Genomic DNA, 17780 nt, shown 5'->3' on the forward strand with positions numbered 1-17780 from the left:
TCGCCAGGAGAGAGTACAAACGCAAGGAAGGGTAACGATCAATCCATCCTTGGCATGTAATTCACGATGACAAAGGAATAAATGGCTCCAAACAAAATACTGACACTACGTTAAAAACCAACTATTTCTGATTATCTGCAGCGATTTACATTATTATAGTTTGAAGAATCCTGTGTGGCTTTTTTACTGATTAAACACTGAACATAAATTTAATCAATTAAAAAGAGCTTTCTGTGACCCCTTTTCCATTATCAGTTTCCGATGTCCAGTATCGCATATTCCTACCAACCAAGTTTAGCGAGTTGTCCATTGGTTAGTAAGAGCTGCAATAACATCAGATATAAAAAAAATCGGAGAGGACTACATTATTGCAGCTAGTTAGTAAGAGCTTAGAGCTTTTCAACAATAAACTAGCAGTAGTGTAAACAGTTTAAAATTCAAGACAAGTGAACATCTTTAAAATGTTTAACTACAAGTAAAAATAAATATATTTTTAAAAGAAAACAATTGTAGCAAAGATGAAGTGGAATGGTTCAAGTATTTGTCCTTCTTATTAAATCCATCATAAACATTATCTATCCAGGATGGGATTAAGACATATATGTTGAAACATTAACTGATTCAATAAGAAGCAAAGCTGAAGTATTCACTTCCACTGACATAACTACAATAACTACGTCATGACCAAAATTATCATCTCATAATACTCAAAGAATGATTCCTTATTCCTTAAGTAATCACTGACAATATCTCAGGACTTCTTGGATATCTTTGCTTCCATAATAGAGTGGGTATTTTAAGAGAAATGAAAATAAATTGTTTTTGTTAATATGCCTCACTATGAAATACTTTCTGACTGGTAAAATTAGAGAAAATGTTATGTTCAGCACTTAAAACATTGATCTCAGTTACACGTACAGGTGCATATAAAACTGTGTACAATCGAAACATCGGATAGAACAACTTTTAAAAACATCGTTTTATAAGATTTTGATCCATTGAAAATTCTGTCTTTTAGTTTGGTTATTTTCATTATTGATTTGTCCACGCTCTGACCGAAACTATCACCTCATAATATTCAAAGAATGATTCCTTATAACTTATATTATTTCCATTTTCATACTATGCGTTACTATACGCGGAGAAGCCAATACCGTTTTTCGATCACTAGTATGCTATAAGACACGCCCATTTTGTGTCGCTCATCTGTTATGAATTCAAAATTCAAAATTGATTCGTAATTTTATCACAGACAAAGACAGTTAAAACTGTAAATATATCGCTATGACTAGTACACCCTAACAAAATATGATTTATAAACTTCTCTTAGTCTTGGTAGTCCTGAATGAAGCAACATTACATGATTGTTCTTCGGTACAATACATGGCTTGCTTAATATTACTTGGAAGAGAAATATTTTAAGGAATTAATAATCATTCTTTGAGTATTATGAGATGATAATTTCGGTCAGGCGTGATTAAATCCAATAAAGCCCAAGGGCTTTATGATAGATATGATCACGTCCCGACCGAAATTATCACTTCATAATACTCAAAGAATGATTCCTTATTACTTATATTTATATAATTTTCAGACATTGTACGATTATAATACTTGAGTAAAAAAAAACTAACCCCGTCTGGACTGTATAATACAAAATCGATACGTAGTGTTATCACATTTAAGGCCACTGAAAAACGTAAATATTCATTCTTAAAAAATAATGATTGAGTTAAATCATATTTATCATAAAGGTTAAAGTCACTTGTAAAATTATTAAAATAGCAAATTTGTACTAGCAAAAAAGGTAAATATGAAAAAAATGTTCCATTTATTAACAAAAGTTAACCAGTAGTTTGAAAGGCACGACAAAGATTTTTAGGAAGTACAAGTTTTGTGTTTTAAATATAACTAAAAAAAGAAAAAAACGTGCAATACATACGAGTTCACACATATGCGATTAATTCAAATTGAAATTGCCATAAACTCGAGAAATATAGGCCTACATGAATCTGTTACATGACAAGATAAATATTTCATGTTTTTGATTAAAATGAGAGCGGAAATTTGAACTGCTTTTCTCACCAGCAAGGACATGAATTGATGAGCAAATGTGAAGAAATCAGTAAATAATCATATATATATATATATATATATATATATATATATATATATATATATATATATATATATATATATATATATATATATATATATATATCATTTGCAGGTTGTTGTTTAAATACGAATACTCAAATGGATACTTTACTACAGGTAAGGTGAATTGGTAAATAATAGTTACTAACCAATGAGGCGCCGTTTATATTTGGGATGCTAAAATTAGAACAGGATCTGAGGAATATATAAAATGAAAGTCCGGCAGTGGTTAGCAATTACCTAAACAAACTCTTAGATGTCATTGCGTTGTATGCGCCCCAAGACCAAGTTTAAAGAAGTTGGAATGGCGACAGTGCGGAAGAAGTTAGTTATCGTGGGTGATGGGTCCACCGGTAAAACATGTCTATTGATGGCATTCAGCCGCGGCGATTTTCCCGAAGTCCACATACCTACGATATTTGATACGTACGTAGCTGATATTGAGGTGGATAATAAACAGGTGGAACTGGCTCTGTGGGACACGGCGGGTCAGGAGGACTACGACAGACTACGCCCACTCTCCTACCCCGACACTGACGTCATCTTAATGTGCTACTCCATAGACAGTCCCGACAGCCTGGTCAACATCAGGGAAAAGTGGACCCCCGAGGTCAGACATTTCTGTCCCAGTGTCCCCATCGTTCTAGTGGGCAATAAAAAAGACACACGCACTGATCCTGACGTAATCAAGGAATTGGAGCTCAAGAAGGAAGAGCCGGTGAATACCCAGGAGGGACAGGAGGTGGCGGAGCAGATCCGCGCCTTCTCTTTCGTGGAGTGTTCCGCCAAAACTCAGGACGGTGTCCGAAAGGTGTTCGAGACAGCCACCTGGGCGGCGCTACAGGTCCGGAAAAAACGGAAGCTGCGAAAGTGTAAACTTTTGTGATTTCATGTTGATGTGAACATTTTTTTAACATTTCTTTTATTTAAAACATTACGTCTGTGATAGAGGAAAGACGGTTATGCGCGCGCGCGAGCGTGCGTGCGTATGCATGTGCGTGTGTGTGTGTGTGTGTGCTTAGTCTATAGGTCCCCGGATAAACTTACTGCATAATGCGATATTTTTGTTTATACACATATCTAAGTTATTGCATGCTAAATTTCAGCGATGTTACTGTTATGACTTCTATAAATTGAGGTCGTTATAATTTGAGGTTTTAAGTCATCGGATAAACTTACTGCATAATGCGATATTTTTGTTCACATACATATCTTTAATATTGCATGCTAAACATTTTTAGCGACTTCTATGAATTGAGGTCGTTATAATTTGAGGTTTTCCCTTTGATAGATAACCATGTTGCCAATGATGTTGAAAAATACATGTGTTCATTTAGTTGTATAGTAATGGTGCAATGAGGCCAATCTAGATATATATATCAAATATATTATGTTTAGGTGATGTTTTATTTGTATGACAAAGAAAGAATGTGGGCGCTTAAGATGTACATTCGGCAGGAATCTGGGCGCACAAGGAGAGTGAAAATTTCATCAATTAATTTTGAATATTTTTCGTATTATAACCGTTATTTGGTTTCTGTTGGATGTGGAATGAGTGGAAAAATATTTGAAATGCAAAATGTTTTATCAAAATATGGGTCTAAATATAGCAACACGATGCAATTCATGCAAAATCCTACTTATTTACAACTGTTTTTAAATGATTTTGTTGTCTCTGGGTCTTCTCTCCACAAATTTGAAACGCGTAAAGATAACATATTTCAACATTAAAAATGTCGCTTTTTAAAAAAAGATGGAGAGATGACCCAGAGATGACTAATTATGTACTTTTTCAAATTATTTTTTGAAGGATAAAAAAACAAAGTCCATTGATATGACAATGTTGTTTCAAACAGTGCTTTATAGAGCATATATTGACAAGTCTCGCATGGCTTAGAGGTTTCGTCCTGGATTAGTGAATACAAACATTCAGTGTTTTGGGTTCAAATCCAACTTGTGGTCTTTTTTTTTTTAAATTTAACTTTTTTGTTTTAAATGTTTGTTATTATAACATGATGTTGAATTATAATATACCGGTATATCTTTATTTGTTGTTGTTGATTTCTAGATCCGCTGTATGAACACTATTTTTTTTATTATTACTATTTTTTTTAAGGATAAACACAATATAACTTCATCAAAATATGTTTGCATTAACATCTCCAACTATACTTATCGGTTTACCTCTCATTGCCATTTTTTGAAAGCTTATGAGTTTTTTAATAACCGGAATAGCCATGTACTTCGACTCTCAACATAATATATTTTTGTTGAAACCTGTACATAGCCTTTCGAGGTTATAGACATTTAAATCCCAATTGATTCGTGTCGAGGATTCCTGCAAACTTACTATCTTATGCGCTCACTTTCTTAAATTATTGTGTCAATGAAAGTGAATGATATGTTGTTTGTTTGGAAATAAACTGAAAAACAAAATGAAATAGTTTTGCTGACTTTTTACTTATTTGCAAATAAATTACGTCATATCATTCGGATTGGAACAGTTTATGATTTTTTATAAATTGCCTCGCGAATTATGAAGCGTTAACTGTCCCAACCCAATTTGTACTCGTATAAATTCGATAGCTAATGAATTCGTTAAATATAACTGGGTCTTGTAAACTTTTATTGGCCTTGCAACTCCACGGAAACGTAGGAAATATCGGTTTTCTTTCCTGGGTAAGATGTTTGACATTGGGATATTCTTTCATTTTAATACCGATAAAAACTATGGAATACTGTACTATATATGACTATTTACAAGTTACGTTCTATTAATTATGCATAAGCTTTGTCCAATTAGAGAAAGATCGATAAACAATGAGGCCGCAGATAGAAATCTGCTGTAATTTGATGATACTTGCAGACTTCAGGACAGGTGTTACTAGTTTTTATCGATAGATTACCATAATTTTGTTGTCACACCCCCAGCATACCCACAGAACCCACCTGTGACGAGATATATGATTATACAGCTAACCCTGATGATGACATTCAGGAGGAATACGATGATTGCGTCACTGCTGTTCCGCCACCTCCCCCTCCCACCCCCGGTAGATTCCTGCCTGAAATCCCAGGATCCGGCAAACCGCTCTCATCGGTTCCCCCTACTCCCCCACCTTCCATCCCAAAGCCCCTCCCAAACATTCCACCCCCAGAGGTGCCAAAAGAAAGCAAGCCTGACGCGAGTTCTGAGCCCCAAATACCTCCTGATCACGACTACGAGAACATGTTCCTGGGGAAATGGGACTGCAAGGCCGACAGAAGCAACGAGCTGGGCTTTAACAAGGGAGATAAGCTGTACATTATTAGTCGGGAGTTTGATGACAAGAGTTGGTGGGTGGCAGAACTCAATGGAAAATTTGGTCTGGTGCCCAAAAATTATCTTACCCCCGCGTATGAATTGGCTAGATGAAGACGGTATCTGACTGAAACAGATCAGAATCTCTGTGAATGATTCCAAGTCAATATAGATGATACATTATTTCTTCATTCTAATAGCTAATGCAACTTTAAAAATTGACGTGCAATATATGAATTTTAAACTACCTGTATTTAGTTTTTACATTAAATTATTTTTTACCGGTTAATTTTGTTGTTGGGTTTTAATGCTATTAAAGATTTTTTTAAATGTTTTTCGAATTCCGATGTTTATTTGTTGTCCATGTGTTATTAACTGTACAGTCGAGTGCCAATCAAGTGTTGAGACAATTCTTTTCTGTTGACAAACATTTTGGCATTTTCCACTTGGCTACAAATCGTTTACTACAGTATAATATAAGTGTACGGTATTTGCCAGGAGAGAGTACAAACACAAGGAAGGGTAACAATCAATCCATCCTTGGCCTGTAATTCACGATGACAAAGGAATAAATGGCTCCAAACAAAATATTGACACTACGTTAAAAACCAACTATTTCTGATTATCTGCAGCGATTTACATTATTATAGTTTGAAGAATCCTGTGTGGCTTTTTTACTGATTAAACACTAAACATAAATTTAATCAATTAAAATGAGCTTTCTATGACCCCTTTTCCATCAACAGTTTCCGATGTCCAGTCTCGCATATTTCTACCAACCAAGGTTAGCGAGTTGTCCATTGGTTAGTAAGAGCTGCAATAACATCAGATATAAAAAAAAATCGGAGAGGGCTACATTATTGCAGCTAGTTATTTATAGTAAGAGCTTAGAGCTTTAGCAATAGTGTAAACAGTGTAAAATTCAAGACAAGTGATGTGCTGTCTATAGTTTAAAATTTAAATTCTTCAGAAATATTTTTGTACAAGTTAACCACTCTGAGTTTAGTATATCCGGTAATCCTTTTTGGTAAAAGTTAACTACAACGTATACCTGGTCAATCACTCACTTCCTGTCAGCCTTACTGACCAGTCCGGTCTCACTTTTTCTATCGTCTTCAATCTGGTTAGATGCGTGCCTCGAGCCACTAAGTAAGTCTCTTTTATTGAAGTAATTGCTTAAATCTGTCAGTATTTAATTGTATTTTTGAAGTTTAGTTACAGATGACAATTTTATTATGCAGATAAAACATTCTCAAAAGTATGGCATGCCATTATGGTCTTTAAAGTAATTTACATATTTTTTTCTATGTATGAAGTAAGGTTCTATATTTTCCTATTTAGTAATTTGTTATTTCTATTTGTTGTAGTTTTTTACCAATATTATTCACGACGGCAACGTTTTCCACACAAAATAAACTATGAAACCCGTGTGACTTTTGTTTGCGTTGTGCGTTGTGCAAGGTTAGCTATCTGCCTGCACCAGGCAGAATAAGTGAACATCTTTAAAATGTTTATTTTAATTAACTGCAAGTAAAAATAAATATATTTTTAAATGAAAACAATTGTAGCAAAGATGAAGTGGAATGGTTCAAGTATTTTTCCTTCTTATTAAATGCATTATAAACATTATCTATCCAGGAAGGGAGTAAGACATACCGGTATATGTTGGAACATTAACTGATTCAATAAGAAGCAAAGCTGAAGTATTCACTTCCACTGACATAACTACAATAACTACGTCACGACCAAAATTATCACCCCAAAATACTCAAAAATTATTCCTTTTCCCTTAATAAGTAATCACTGACAATATCTCAGGACTTCTTGGATATCTTTGCTTCCATGATAGAATGGGTATTTTAAGAGAAATGAAAATAAATTGTTTTTGTTAATATGCCTCACTATGAAATACTCTCTGACTGGTAAAATAAGAGAAAAATGTTATATTCAGCAGTTAAAACATTGATCTCAATTACACGTACAGGTGCATATAAAACTGTGTACAATCGAAACATCGGATAGAACAACTTTTAAAAACATCGTTTTATCCATTGAACATTCTGTCTTTTAGTTTGGTTGTTTTCATTAGCATTATTGATTTGTCCACGCTCTGACCGAAACTATCACCTCATGATATTCAAAGAATGATTCTTTATTACTTATATTATTTCCATTTTCATACTATGCGTTACTATACGCGGCGAAGCCAATACCGTTTTTAGCTCACCGAGACGAAGTCAAGGAGAGCTTATGCTATACCCTCGGCGTCGGCGTCGGCGTCCGGACCTGGTTAAAGTTTTTGTTGCAGGTCCTGTATCTAAGCTATTATTTGTCCTATCTTCACCAAACTTGCATGGATGATGCATCTGGACCTACTTATGGACTTGAAAGACTTGGATGCTGAATCTGGGTCCTAAATTTCAGACGCTGGAGGAGGTTAAGGTTGTTGGACCAGGTTAAAGTTTTTGTTGCAGGTGCCCTTTGATAGCAATATCTCAGTTACTGCTGGTCCGTACTTCACCAAACTTGCATGGATGGTGTGCCTTATGATACTGATGCACCAGACAGGCTTGAGTGCTGAATCTGAGCTGTAGGTTTCGGATGCTGGAGGAGGTTAAGGTTTTTGGAGCAGGTTAAAGTTTTTGTTGCGGGTGCCCATTGATAGCAATATCTAAGTTACTATTGGTCCTAACTTCACCAAACTTGTATGGATGATGCGTCTTATGATACTGATGCACCTGATGTAATACAATTTCATGTGATATAATTCTATATCACTGAAACCAATATCATATTATACAATATTGTATGATACAATATTATAAAATATACAATTTTGTATCATAGGATACAATATATGAAACATGATATTATATTGTATAATATAGTATGATATTGTATTAAATGACACTGAAACATGTTTGTATATGATATTGTAATATATATTATTGTGTCATATGATACAATATGTATAATATAATAATGTATTTTATAATATTTTACTTTATCACATAATATTGTATCATTTGATAAGATACAATGTTGGAATCAAATTATATTGTATTATATGATATAATATCATATAATGTATCAAATATGTTTCAGTGTCATTTAATACAATATCATACTATATTATACAATATAATATCATGTTTCAATGTTATGTTGTATTATGTAATATGATATTGTAATATAATACCATATTGTATAATATTTTATGATATTGTATTATGTGATCAAATACAATAAGGTATAACACAATACAATGTCATATCATACGTTACAATATCATATCTCATTATTGTTTATTACGGTATTTTATTGTATTATATGATATATATTATAAATATGACATGATGCAATATTTCATTTTATATCATTGTATTGATTAACATATGAACATATGATTATCATAAAAAATTTCATCAGATGATATACGATATTTTGTCAAAACAGAATCCATGAATATCCAAGATCATAAAGTATGATTTTCATATAAAATGATAAAGGTGGTCTTATAAAGGTGATGTCTCATAAGGGTGATGCTCCGTCTCGGTGAGCTTAGTAATCTATGATTACCTATGTTTCTAGTATGTTTTAAGACACGCCCATTTTGTGTCGCTCATCTGTTATGAATCAAAATTCAAAATTGATTCGTAATTTTATCACAGACAAAGACAGTTAAAACTGTAAATATATCGCTATGACTAGTACACCCTAACAAAATATGATTTATTAACTTCTCTTAGGCTTGATGGTCCCGAATGAAGCAAAATTACATTATTGTTCTTCGGTACAATACATGGCTTGCTTAATATTCCTTTGAAGAGAAATATTTTAAGGAATAAATAATCATTCTTTGAGTATTTTGAGATGATAATTTCGGTCAGGCGTGATTAAATCCAATAAAGTCCAAGGGCTTAATAATAGATATGATCACGCCCGACCGAAATTATCACTTCATAATACTCAAAGAATGATTCCTTATTACTTATATATATATAATATTTTCAGCCATTGTACGATTATAATACTTGAGTAAAAAAAAAACCCAACCCCGTTTGCGCCACAGTTAAACTTCTATTGATTTATTGGACTGTATATTACAAAATCGATACGTAGTGTTATCACATTTAAGGCCACTGAAAAACGTAAATATTCATTCTTAAAAAATAATGATTGAGTTAAATCATATTTATCATAAAGGTTTAAGTCACTTGTAGAATTATTAAAATAGCAAATTTGTACTAGGAAAAAAGGTAAATATGAAAAAAAATGTTCTATTTATTAACAAAATTTAACCAGTAGTTTGAAAGGCACGACAAAGATTTTTAGGAAGTACAAGTTTGTGTTTTAAAATATTAACTAAAAAGATAAAGAAACGTGCAATTCGTAATACGGAAGCCCTGTGAGGACATTGACTTACTTCTTAATTGTTATGAGCCCTGGAAGGACATATTGACTTACTTCTTAATTGTTATGACTTATTTGTTATTACTTAATTGTTATTATTGGATAACAATGTTTTAAATAACACGTGGCGGTGGCACGCGTACCGTTCGACATGGACGACACTACCAGTTCTAGCGCGGAGGAAGAATTGGTATTACTACTTATCAAATTTTTAAATTTTGTAATGTTGCGTCTCATGATGTCTTAATCTTTATATTTTTTTTATCAGTATGTTTCAGGATCAGATGATAGGAGATACGTGCATGCATGTACATACAGATTGTGAAGTGATATATTTTCCTGTATTTAATATATATGCACGTCCCTATTATGATGTAAATATTATCAGATTGCATGTGACCATAGTTTGCTGTTTACACGAGCATCGTGATCACATTCATTTAATTAAAAAATGACAGCTTCAGTCTAAACAATACTTGACCAGGTTGCATGTCCTAATATTGATCTTGAATACTGACATTACCCATATTGTTGGGTTCTAATAAAATAGCTGTATTTTTGTATAATTTGAGCCCTTGATTTGCTTCTGTTGATTATAACACAGTTATATTTCATAATTATTTCCGAATGAGATGGCTTGGGGGGGGGGGGGGTGTTTACAAATATCGTTATTAGGAGACACTTAAATGTGTCTCTCAAACTACATACATTTAATTTAAATAACACAATAAGGAAAGAAAAGATATCTCAACTGGTTGAACAAATAAAAAGGAAAAGTAAGAAGATGGATAAAAAGAGAAAAAAAGTGAAAGTTTCAACACCTAAGGTAAGCATGTATCAAAACCAATTTTTATGATAGATTTAAGACAATATGTTGAAGACTTTAAGAGCTGCCAATGTTGAGCATGTCTGAATATGATGGAGCTAATACAGTTTACATATCTGAATCAAACTATGCACCCAGTACAAGAAAAAAATTTAACCTTTACTGGCCAAAGCCCAATTTTCACCAACTACCAGTGTTTTCTACCTCTTTAATTTTGTGAATAAGTTTATGACATAACAATCAGCACTGGTAAGAAATTTTCCTGGTGGGGTCTGCTGATCTTATGCCAGTATGTAATAAGGCAATTGTCAAACATACAATACAGTAAGATGAAAATGCTGTTTTCAATACTTTCTTTATATTTAAATTAGGTTTATAAATTAATACTAGATAAAAAATAAATAAATAAAAATATGTTTTAGTTTTAATTTTTCAAAAGGTTTGATAGGTTAAGGAAAGATTGAAGGCACAGTTTAGTTTTAGGTTAGTCTAAATTGTGAAATTCATGTCTCTGCCACCCCCAGGGTACCACAGGCAGGGCCAAATATGCAATAAAGCCAAATTTTCAAATGTTTTCTCTACTCCCACACATGTGAAGAAAAAACCGAATGCATGGTTAGGATGCCTATGAATCCCTTTACCAAAATTGTAAAATTCATGGTCCTTGGGACGTGAGTTTAGGCCTCAGAGTTGGACCAGTATGACCACACAGTGAAAATATATTAAATCTTAGAAGATCTTTATTTTTTACTCCCACACATGTGAGAAAAAACTGAATGCATGGGTATGGTGTCCACTAATTCCTCCAGCTAACTTGTGAAGTTTTTGGGTACCTGGGTCAGTGGCTAGGGATGTTTGGGGGGGGGGGTATTGTGGCCATATAGTGTTAATGTATATTATGTTTAAAAATCTTCTCTACTCTCACACATCTGAAAAAAAGAAAGACTTCATGATTATATGTTAACCATGAAGCCCTCCACGAATATTATAAATTTCATGTCCATGAGGTATGCGTTTTGACTCTAGGGCGAGGGCAAAAACACTTACATGTATATAGTGTATAGGATAGAGTTTCTTAGTGCAGGGTGCAGCCAAAATGGTCATTTAGTGTAAATGTGTATAATGTTTCAAAAACATCTACTGACACAGAATCAAAACCCCTGCATATTTATATAGTGAAGAAATTGTGAAAACATTTGGAAAGAGTTCATTTAGTTAATGGAGTTATCTTCCCTTGCTTCTTCATAATGGAGCTATCTTCCTTTGCTTGTTGGTGTTTAAATACGAATCATTGAATATAATGTAATTAAGAAGTTGCATGATCTAAAAAGTTATGCAAGTATTTTCATCAATTAAAACAAAAACAGTTTTGAACTTTCTAAGTGAACAAATAGACTTGTAAATAGTAAAATATAATCATTGGCTATATTAAACCAAAGTCACTGATAAGCAGTACATATAAAATGATTTTGGTATTAATGCCAGAAGGTGAGAAAGCTAGAACAGGACATTGTGAAAAAAAACTTTATAGCCTTTAAAGCTGTGTTTTTTTTTTTTTTATTAAATGCCCACAGGGAGAGTTTCTGTCTGCCCCCCTGGGGATTGGAGAAGGGAGGTTGTTTCAAATAAAACATGTAATCTAGCCACCTTGTTTTAGTTTATCTATGTAAACATAAAACAATTATCTTGAAAATTAACAAATGTGGGAAAATTATTTTCTATAAGAGTCTTGCACCTTTTCAATATCAGGTCATGCACTTTATTATGGTTTTTAGGTTTTTCGCTAAAATTATATGTGTCATAGCCCTTCTTGAAAAATTTGAAGCAGGGAGGTGTAGGTCGTCATTACAATATTATAATTTTTAACTTCCAGAATATGAGACTCCTCGACATGTTTGTGTATTGGCTATGGTACTCAAGTGGCCGTTAAGGCCTATTGGCCTCGTTATTTTAAAAAGTATAAGTATGTCAGTCAGATATGTGCCACCAACCCCAAATGATTAAGTATTAAGAATTGATAAATAACAAGTAAATAATAAATAAAAACAATTAAGAAATAACAATTAACAAGAAAGTATTAAGTAATAAGTATTGAAAATTAATAAATTACTATCAAGTATTAAAAAACAGCAAGTAAGTAATAAGTACATACAACTGATACAAGAAATAGCTCAAGCACTTAATTGTCCTACCACTATTTTAATTTGATTTGATTTATATAAATTTGATGTAACATTCATTTAATGTAATTAAATTATTATTGTACTGCATCTTTATTATTTTCAGAAAGAGGAATCTGATAACATCAGCCAATGCAATGCAGGTGGAAGAGGGAGACATTCAAAGTATAAACTCTACATTGGTTGGCAGCATTATTCTGGTGGAAGGTACAGGGTTGTCACTGTTAAGAAAGGTGGAGGAACCCGGATGATGGAATACCTGGCCGATGAAAACTTAACAGTTCCAGACATTGTCAGAATAGGTTCAAATTTTTTTATTCTTAAGAGGAAAAGTCAAGTAGGAGATTTAATGGATATGGAGGTATCTCTTGCAAGTTTTTCTGGAGAAAATTTGGAAAATTTTACGGATTTGGACGGAAAAGAATGCTCTTTTCAAGAATATTTGAAATCCCATGGTCTATTCTCCTCACAGTATCATTTGTACATCAGAACCAAACTCAAAGAGTCTGATAAGGAAATGCATACAGCAACAGAAGATTGTGATAAAACAGAATCAGTTTTTTTGGTGAATAATGAAAATCCAGGAGACATTAAGTTGACTTTCAAGAAGACAAAGATATCAAGATATTCAGGCAGTCCAAGCACAATTTAATATCAAATTCTACAATGAAAAAATGCTTTAGTTTGTCTATGCACCAAGAGATTCCGTATGACAATTACAACTGCATCACACATGATTCATATCTGTTGACAGGGGTTGAAAAGAATGGTAGAACTTACCTGACTCAGTTAGAGGATGCATCTGCATCACACATGATTCATATCTGTTGACAGGGGTTGAAAAGAATGGTAGAACTTACCTGACTCAGTTAGAGGATGAGTCTTACGAGCTTTGCAACTATACCAGTCATTCAACAACAACAACAGAACTTATCATGTACGGTCCCGACGAAATAAACGGATTATGTGATGGCAACCTTATGTTGGGAATTATAACGCAAGTTCATAATCAGCATTTCAACCATCAGTGGTTCAAAGATGGAGTGTTATTTTTTGAGGGACCAGACGTATCTATTATAAAAGTTAAAGGTCCAGGAGAATATCCAGTTGGGATTCAAGGTAACGGAAGCTTGTTTATGTGTGGTGCAAGTTGCATTGTTGAGAAACCAGAAATTTCAGAAGATGCACAACTATTATCTCAAAGCAATATTCCTGTGACGAGCATGGAGCAACTAGCTGCCTCTGAAACAACAGAAGATGCACAACTATTATCTCAAAGCAATACTCATGTGAGGAGCATGGAGTAACTAGCTGCCTCTGAAACAACAGAAGATGCACAACTATTATCTCAAAGCAATACTCATGTGAGGAGCATGGAGCAATTAGCTGCCTCTAAAACATTTTCATTTGGACCTAGTGAACAGAATCAGACATTAAGCATGTATTCAGCTGCATGTAATTTAATTGGTAATGATGAGTCAACTTCTCACAGGTACAGAATAACAGAATCATTGCAAACAAAGGTTGATCAGTGTAATAATTCTTGACATTTCCAGAAGCTGAGCAATCAGATGTCAATCATAAAAATGCAGGATCTTGTTCTTTACCTGCAATAGATGTCAGTTTTGGAAAAGGAAATTGCCAGGGAGCTTTACAAGGCACAGTTAAGAAAGCTGAAAAACAAATAGAGGCTGAGCAATTTCTCATCAATGCCTCAACATTTCGAAAAGGAAATTGCCAGGGAGCTTTACAAGGCACAGTTAAGAAAGCTGAAAAACAAATAGAGGCTGAGCAATTTCTCATCAATGCCTCAACATTTCGAACAACAGAATGTGTACAAACAGAGACCAATCAATTACATGTACCGGTAGATGTCAATCAGAAGAACAATATTGATTCTTGCTCTTTACCGAAAATTGCAGTGAACGATGTAAGTTTTGGTGAAGAGATTGGCAGGGGAGCATTTGGAACAGTGAGGAAAGCCGAGTGGTTGGGAACCGAGGTGGCAGTGAAAGAGATATTAGTCATACGAATGAAACTCGCAAAGCCACTCATCAAACATGAGTTGGCAATTCACAGTACAGTAAGGCATCCAAACATCATTCAAATAATGGCTTATGGTCTTGAAAATAACAAGCTTTTTATGGTTTCAGAGTTAAACAACGGAAAAAATCTTGATGATGTCATATTTGGTGAAGAATATGAGAACAAACTTTCATATGATACTAAGCATTACATTGCTAGAAATGTTCTTCAGGCTGTAGCTTATTTGCACAATCAGGTTCCAGCCATCATTCTTAGAGATATCAAACCTGAAAACATACTAAAGTCAGATGATTTAAAAAGAATCCGTTTGTGTGACCTTGCGATTAGTAAGTTTAAAACAATGAATACAATTATGGTAACAACGTCAGATGGTACAACACGACCTGGAACACCGACCTACCAGGCACCTGAAGTACTCCTTGAAAGAAGAAGTGGCTATATCTACTCAGATATGTGTAGTGTTGGGTGTACAGTTTTGGAATTGTTTCTGGAGGTACCTGCCTGATCAGTTCCTGTGGATACTGATCCTGTGGCCTACATTGTTGGTTGCATGAAAGAAAAAATACAGCCAGATTCTTTGCAAGACTTTGCAACAAAATTGGTTGAGTTGGTAAATTCTTGTTGCTGTTATGATGTAAAAACTCGTCAAAATGCTTTGGAAATGCTTAAAGGGTTTAAACAAAATTTGTAAAAAAGCATGTGTCAGTTTTTATCCGAACAACAAAATACATGAACCATTTAAAGAATATAATTGCATGTATTCATTTAGTTTAAAACATTGCTTAATAGTTGACAATTTTATTTCAAGTTTGTTTCCTTAAAAAAATTATATTATATATTTGCTGAATTAGGGTCAGATTCCACCCATAAATTACTATCAGATTTATGCTGTTATTGACAAACATTTATATGAAAAGTGCTAAGATGATCTTGACTATTATTTTTCTTTGACATCATGTTCATTGCTATGATAAGTGGGTGCGTTTTCATATCATGAGTTCTATGAGCAGAAATTGGGGTTTTTGTTTGCAAGTACAATGGAAAGTTGTATTTATGTCAGAGAAATACTTGAAAAGATCATTTTAATGATGGAAGATATTTTAGCTCACCTGAGCCGAAGACTCAAGTGAGTTTTTCTGACCACAATTTGTCTGTTGGCAGAGGCAACATTGTTTTATAATCATATTTTATTTTATGCTATCAATACGATGACTTCTTCAAATAAAAAAGTTTTTTTCAAACCAAAACCTGTCTACTTTATTTAACTTAAGTGCAATGGTAAAATCAAACTGCTGATAGTATGGAAAATAAGTTACCGGATTATTTTTAGTCATAATAATTACATATTGATGTACTGTAGGGATCTTGTATAAGATCATATAAAATTCAACATTTTCTGCTTGACTGCATACTACAATAAGTAAATACCTTTAATAAGACCATTGGACCATTGTTAGCAGCTTTACAGAACATTGTCATCATAACTGTAATATTAATTCAACTACCCTGTTCATGAAAACTTCATTTACTTCTTCCTGGGTAAAAACTAGTAATTAAATACTGTGGTTTCATCAATGTTTGTTGAATACCAATTTTCGTGGATTTCGTATTAAGTTATCAATGAAATTAAATTATTAATTGAAGTGCAATTTTTACTAACATTTTGTATTGATGGGGTCATTGGCCAAAATTGACGTATCCTTGAAACTGTTATTTTCACTTTATCCTTGAAAATTGATACCCTTGAATATTAATGAAATCACAATATATGTATTTACTCAGAACCGTTTAAACAAACTATGTACATTTTCAAGTAAAAGGAAAGGGGTGTTGTCGAATTGAAATTCGTTTTCTCAAATGTAAAGCAAACCCAGTATAGAAAAATAAAATTGTTGCTTGACAAGATACTGAAATTTGGTATAAAACGGATCAATTAAAACTGATTTGTTTGCTCCGAGTTTTGCTAATATTTACATTCTATTGTGTCTTCCCATTTAATTCTGTGATCTTTAAATGCCTCTAAATGCAACAACTAATCACTGGATATTCAAAGGTTAAATTGACGAGTTTTATTATGACGTCACAAACGTTGATCGCTTTTAACGTCACGTTTGAAAATCAAAGTTCACGCTTGTGGCTGTTACAGTGGCTCTTCTATTAATATTATTACCCTTAGGATAAGATAGGAATTTTAAGGTATAAACCACATTTGCAGAGAAAGCAAGATGTTAACAAAATGTAAATATAAGCATTAATACATGATTTTTTGAAGTATACAGTCTCATAACTGCAGCGGTGTGTGCTTACAAATTGAGTAACGCGCAATAGCGCGTTATGAAAATTTGTATGCACACACCGCTGCAGTAATGAGACTGTATCATGATTCAATGCTATATTATGTCACATATACGCACAAGCGCACACACAAACGCACATACATGTATGTTCACGCTGCAGTGCATACTGAGTATATGAAAGTGCTGTAAACTTTATTGATTGATAACAAATGAAGAACATTGATGAACTCAAACAAAATGTAAAATTAAACATAGTCAAAAAAGTAAATGTACATATTTTAGATTCCTTAATAATAAAAGGAAATTTACATATATATTTTGAATGAATTCAATGACACGTGAAGGGTTTAAAATCAAAGTATAGAATAATTATTTTTGTTTATAATATATTTCCTCCATATTTTAAATACTTCATATGATTTTTAGATAACTATGGTTTATTTTTATCATTTTATATGTACTCTTGAGGCTAAAACCTAAAATACGTATTTGATGATGAATTGACCTCATTAGGATGATAAGAAAGCATTAAATACATAATGTAATAGGTAGTTATTAGG

The 17780-nt window shown here is 33.2% G+C and overlaps 3 protein-coding genes across 3 annotated transcripts; all 3 read left to right on the forward strand.

The window, feature by feature from the left end:
• The first annotated feature begins 2361 nt into the window (after positions 1-2361).
• Positions 2362-4587, forward strand: LOC128187041 (ras-like GTP-binding protein Rho1). The gene has a single exon (XM_052857117.1). The coding sequence runs from the start codon at positions 2414-2416 to the stop codon at positions 3041-3043; it is 630 nt and encodes a 209-aa protein (XP_052713077.1). The 5' UTR covers positions 2362-2413; the 3' UTR covers positions 3044-4587.
• A 254-nt stretch (positions 4588-4841) lies between these two features.
• Positions 4842-5740, forward strand: LOC128187616 (src kinase-associated phosphoprotein 2-like). Its single transcript, XM_052858027.1, has 2 exons — positions 4842-4897; positions 5089-5740. The coding sequence occupies exons 1-2, from the start codon at positions 4842-4844 to the stop codon at positions 5570-5572; spliced, it is 540 nt and encodes a 179-aa protein (XP_052713987.1). The 3' UTR covers positions 5573-5740.
• An 8686-nt stretch (positions 5741-14426) lies between these two features.
• Positions 14427-16159, forward strand: LOC128187043 (uncharacterized; the record flags this gene model as incomplete). Its single annotated transcript, XM_052857119.1, has 1 exon — positions 14427-16159. A coding segment is annotated over one exon (1002 nt), but the record flags the coding sequence as incomplete, so codon positions are not given.
• Positions 16160-17780: the final 1621 nt, after the last annotated feature.

Source organism: Crassostrea angulata, chromosome 6 (assembly GCF_025612915.1).
Source record: "Crassostrea angulata isolate pt1a10 chromosome 6, ASM2561291v2, whole genome shotgun sequence".
Lineage (NCBI taxonomy): Eukaryota > Metazoa > Mollusca > Bivalvia > Ostreida > Ostreidae > Magallana > Magallana angulata.

What these genes read in the sequence shown, in the direction of transcription:
- LOC128187041 (XM_052857117.1), top strand. Translation starts at nt 2,414, where the DNA reads ATGTCATTGCGTTGTATGCGCCCCAAGACCAAGTTTAAAGAAGTTGGA.
- LOC128187616 (XM_052858027.1), top strand. Translation starts at nt 4,842, where the DNA reads ATGTTTGACATTGGGATATTCTTTCATTTTAATACCGATAAAAACTAT. An exon ending in GATAAAAACTATGGAATACT is followed by an intron (nt 4,898 to 5,088) that starts GTACTATATATG and finishes TCACACCCCCAG; the next exon opens with CATACCCACAGAACCCACCT.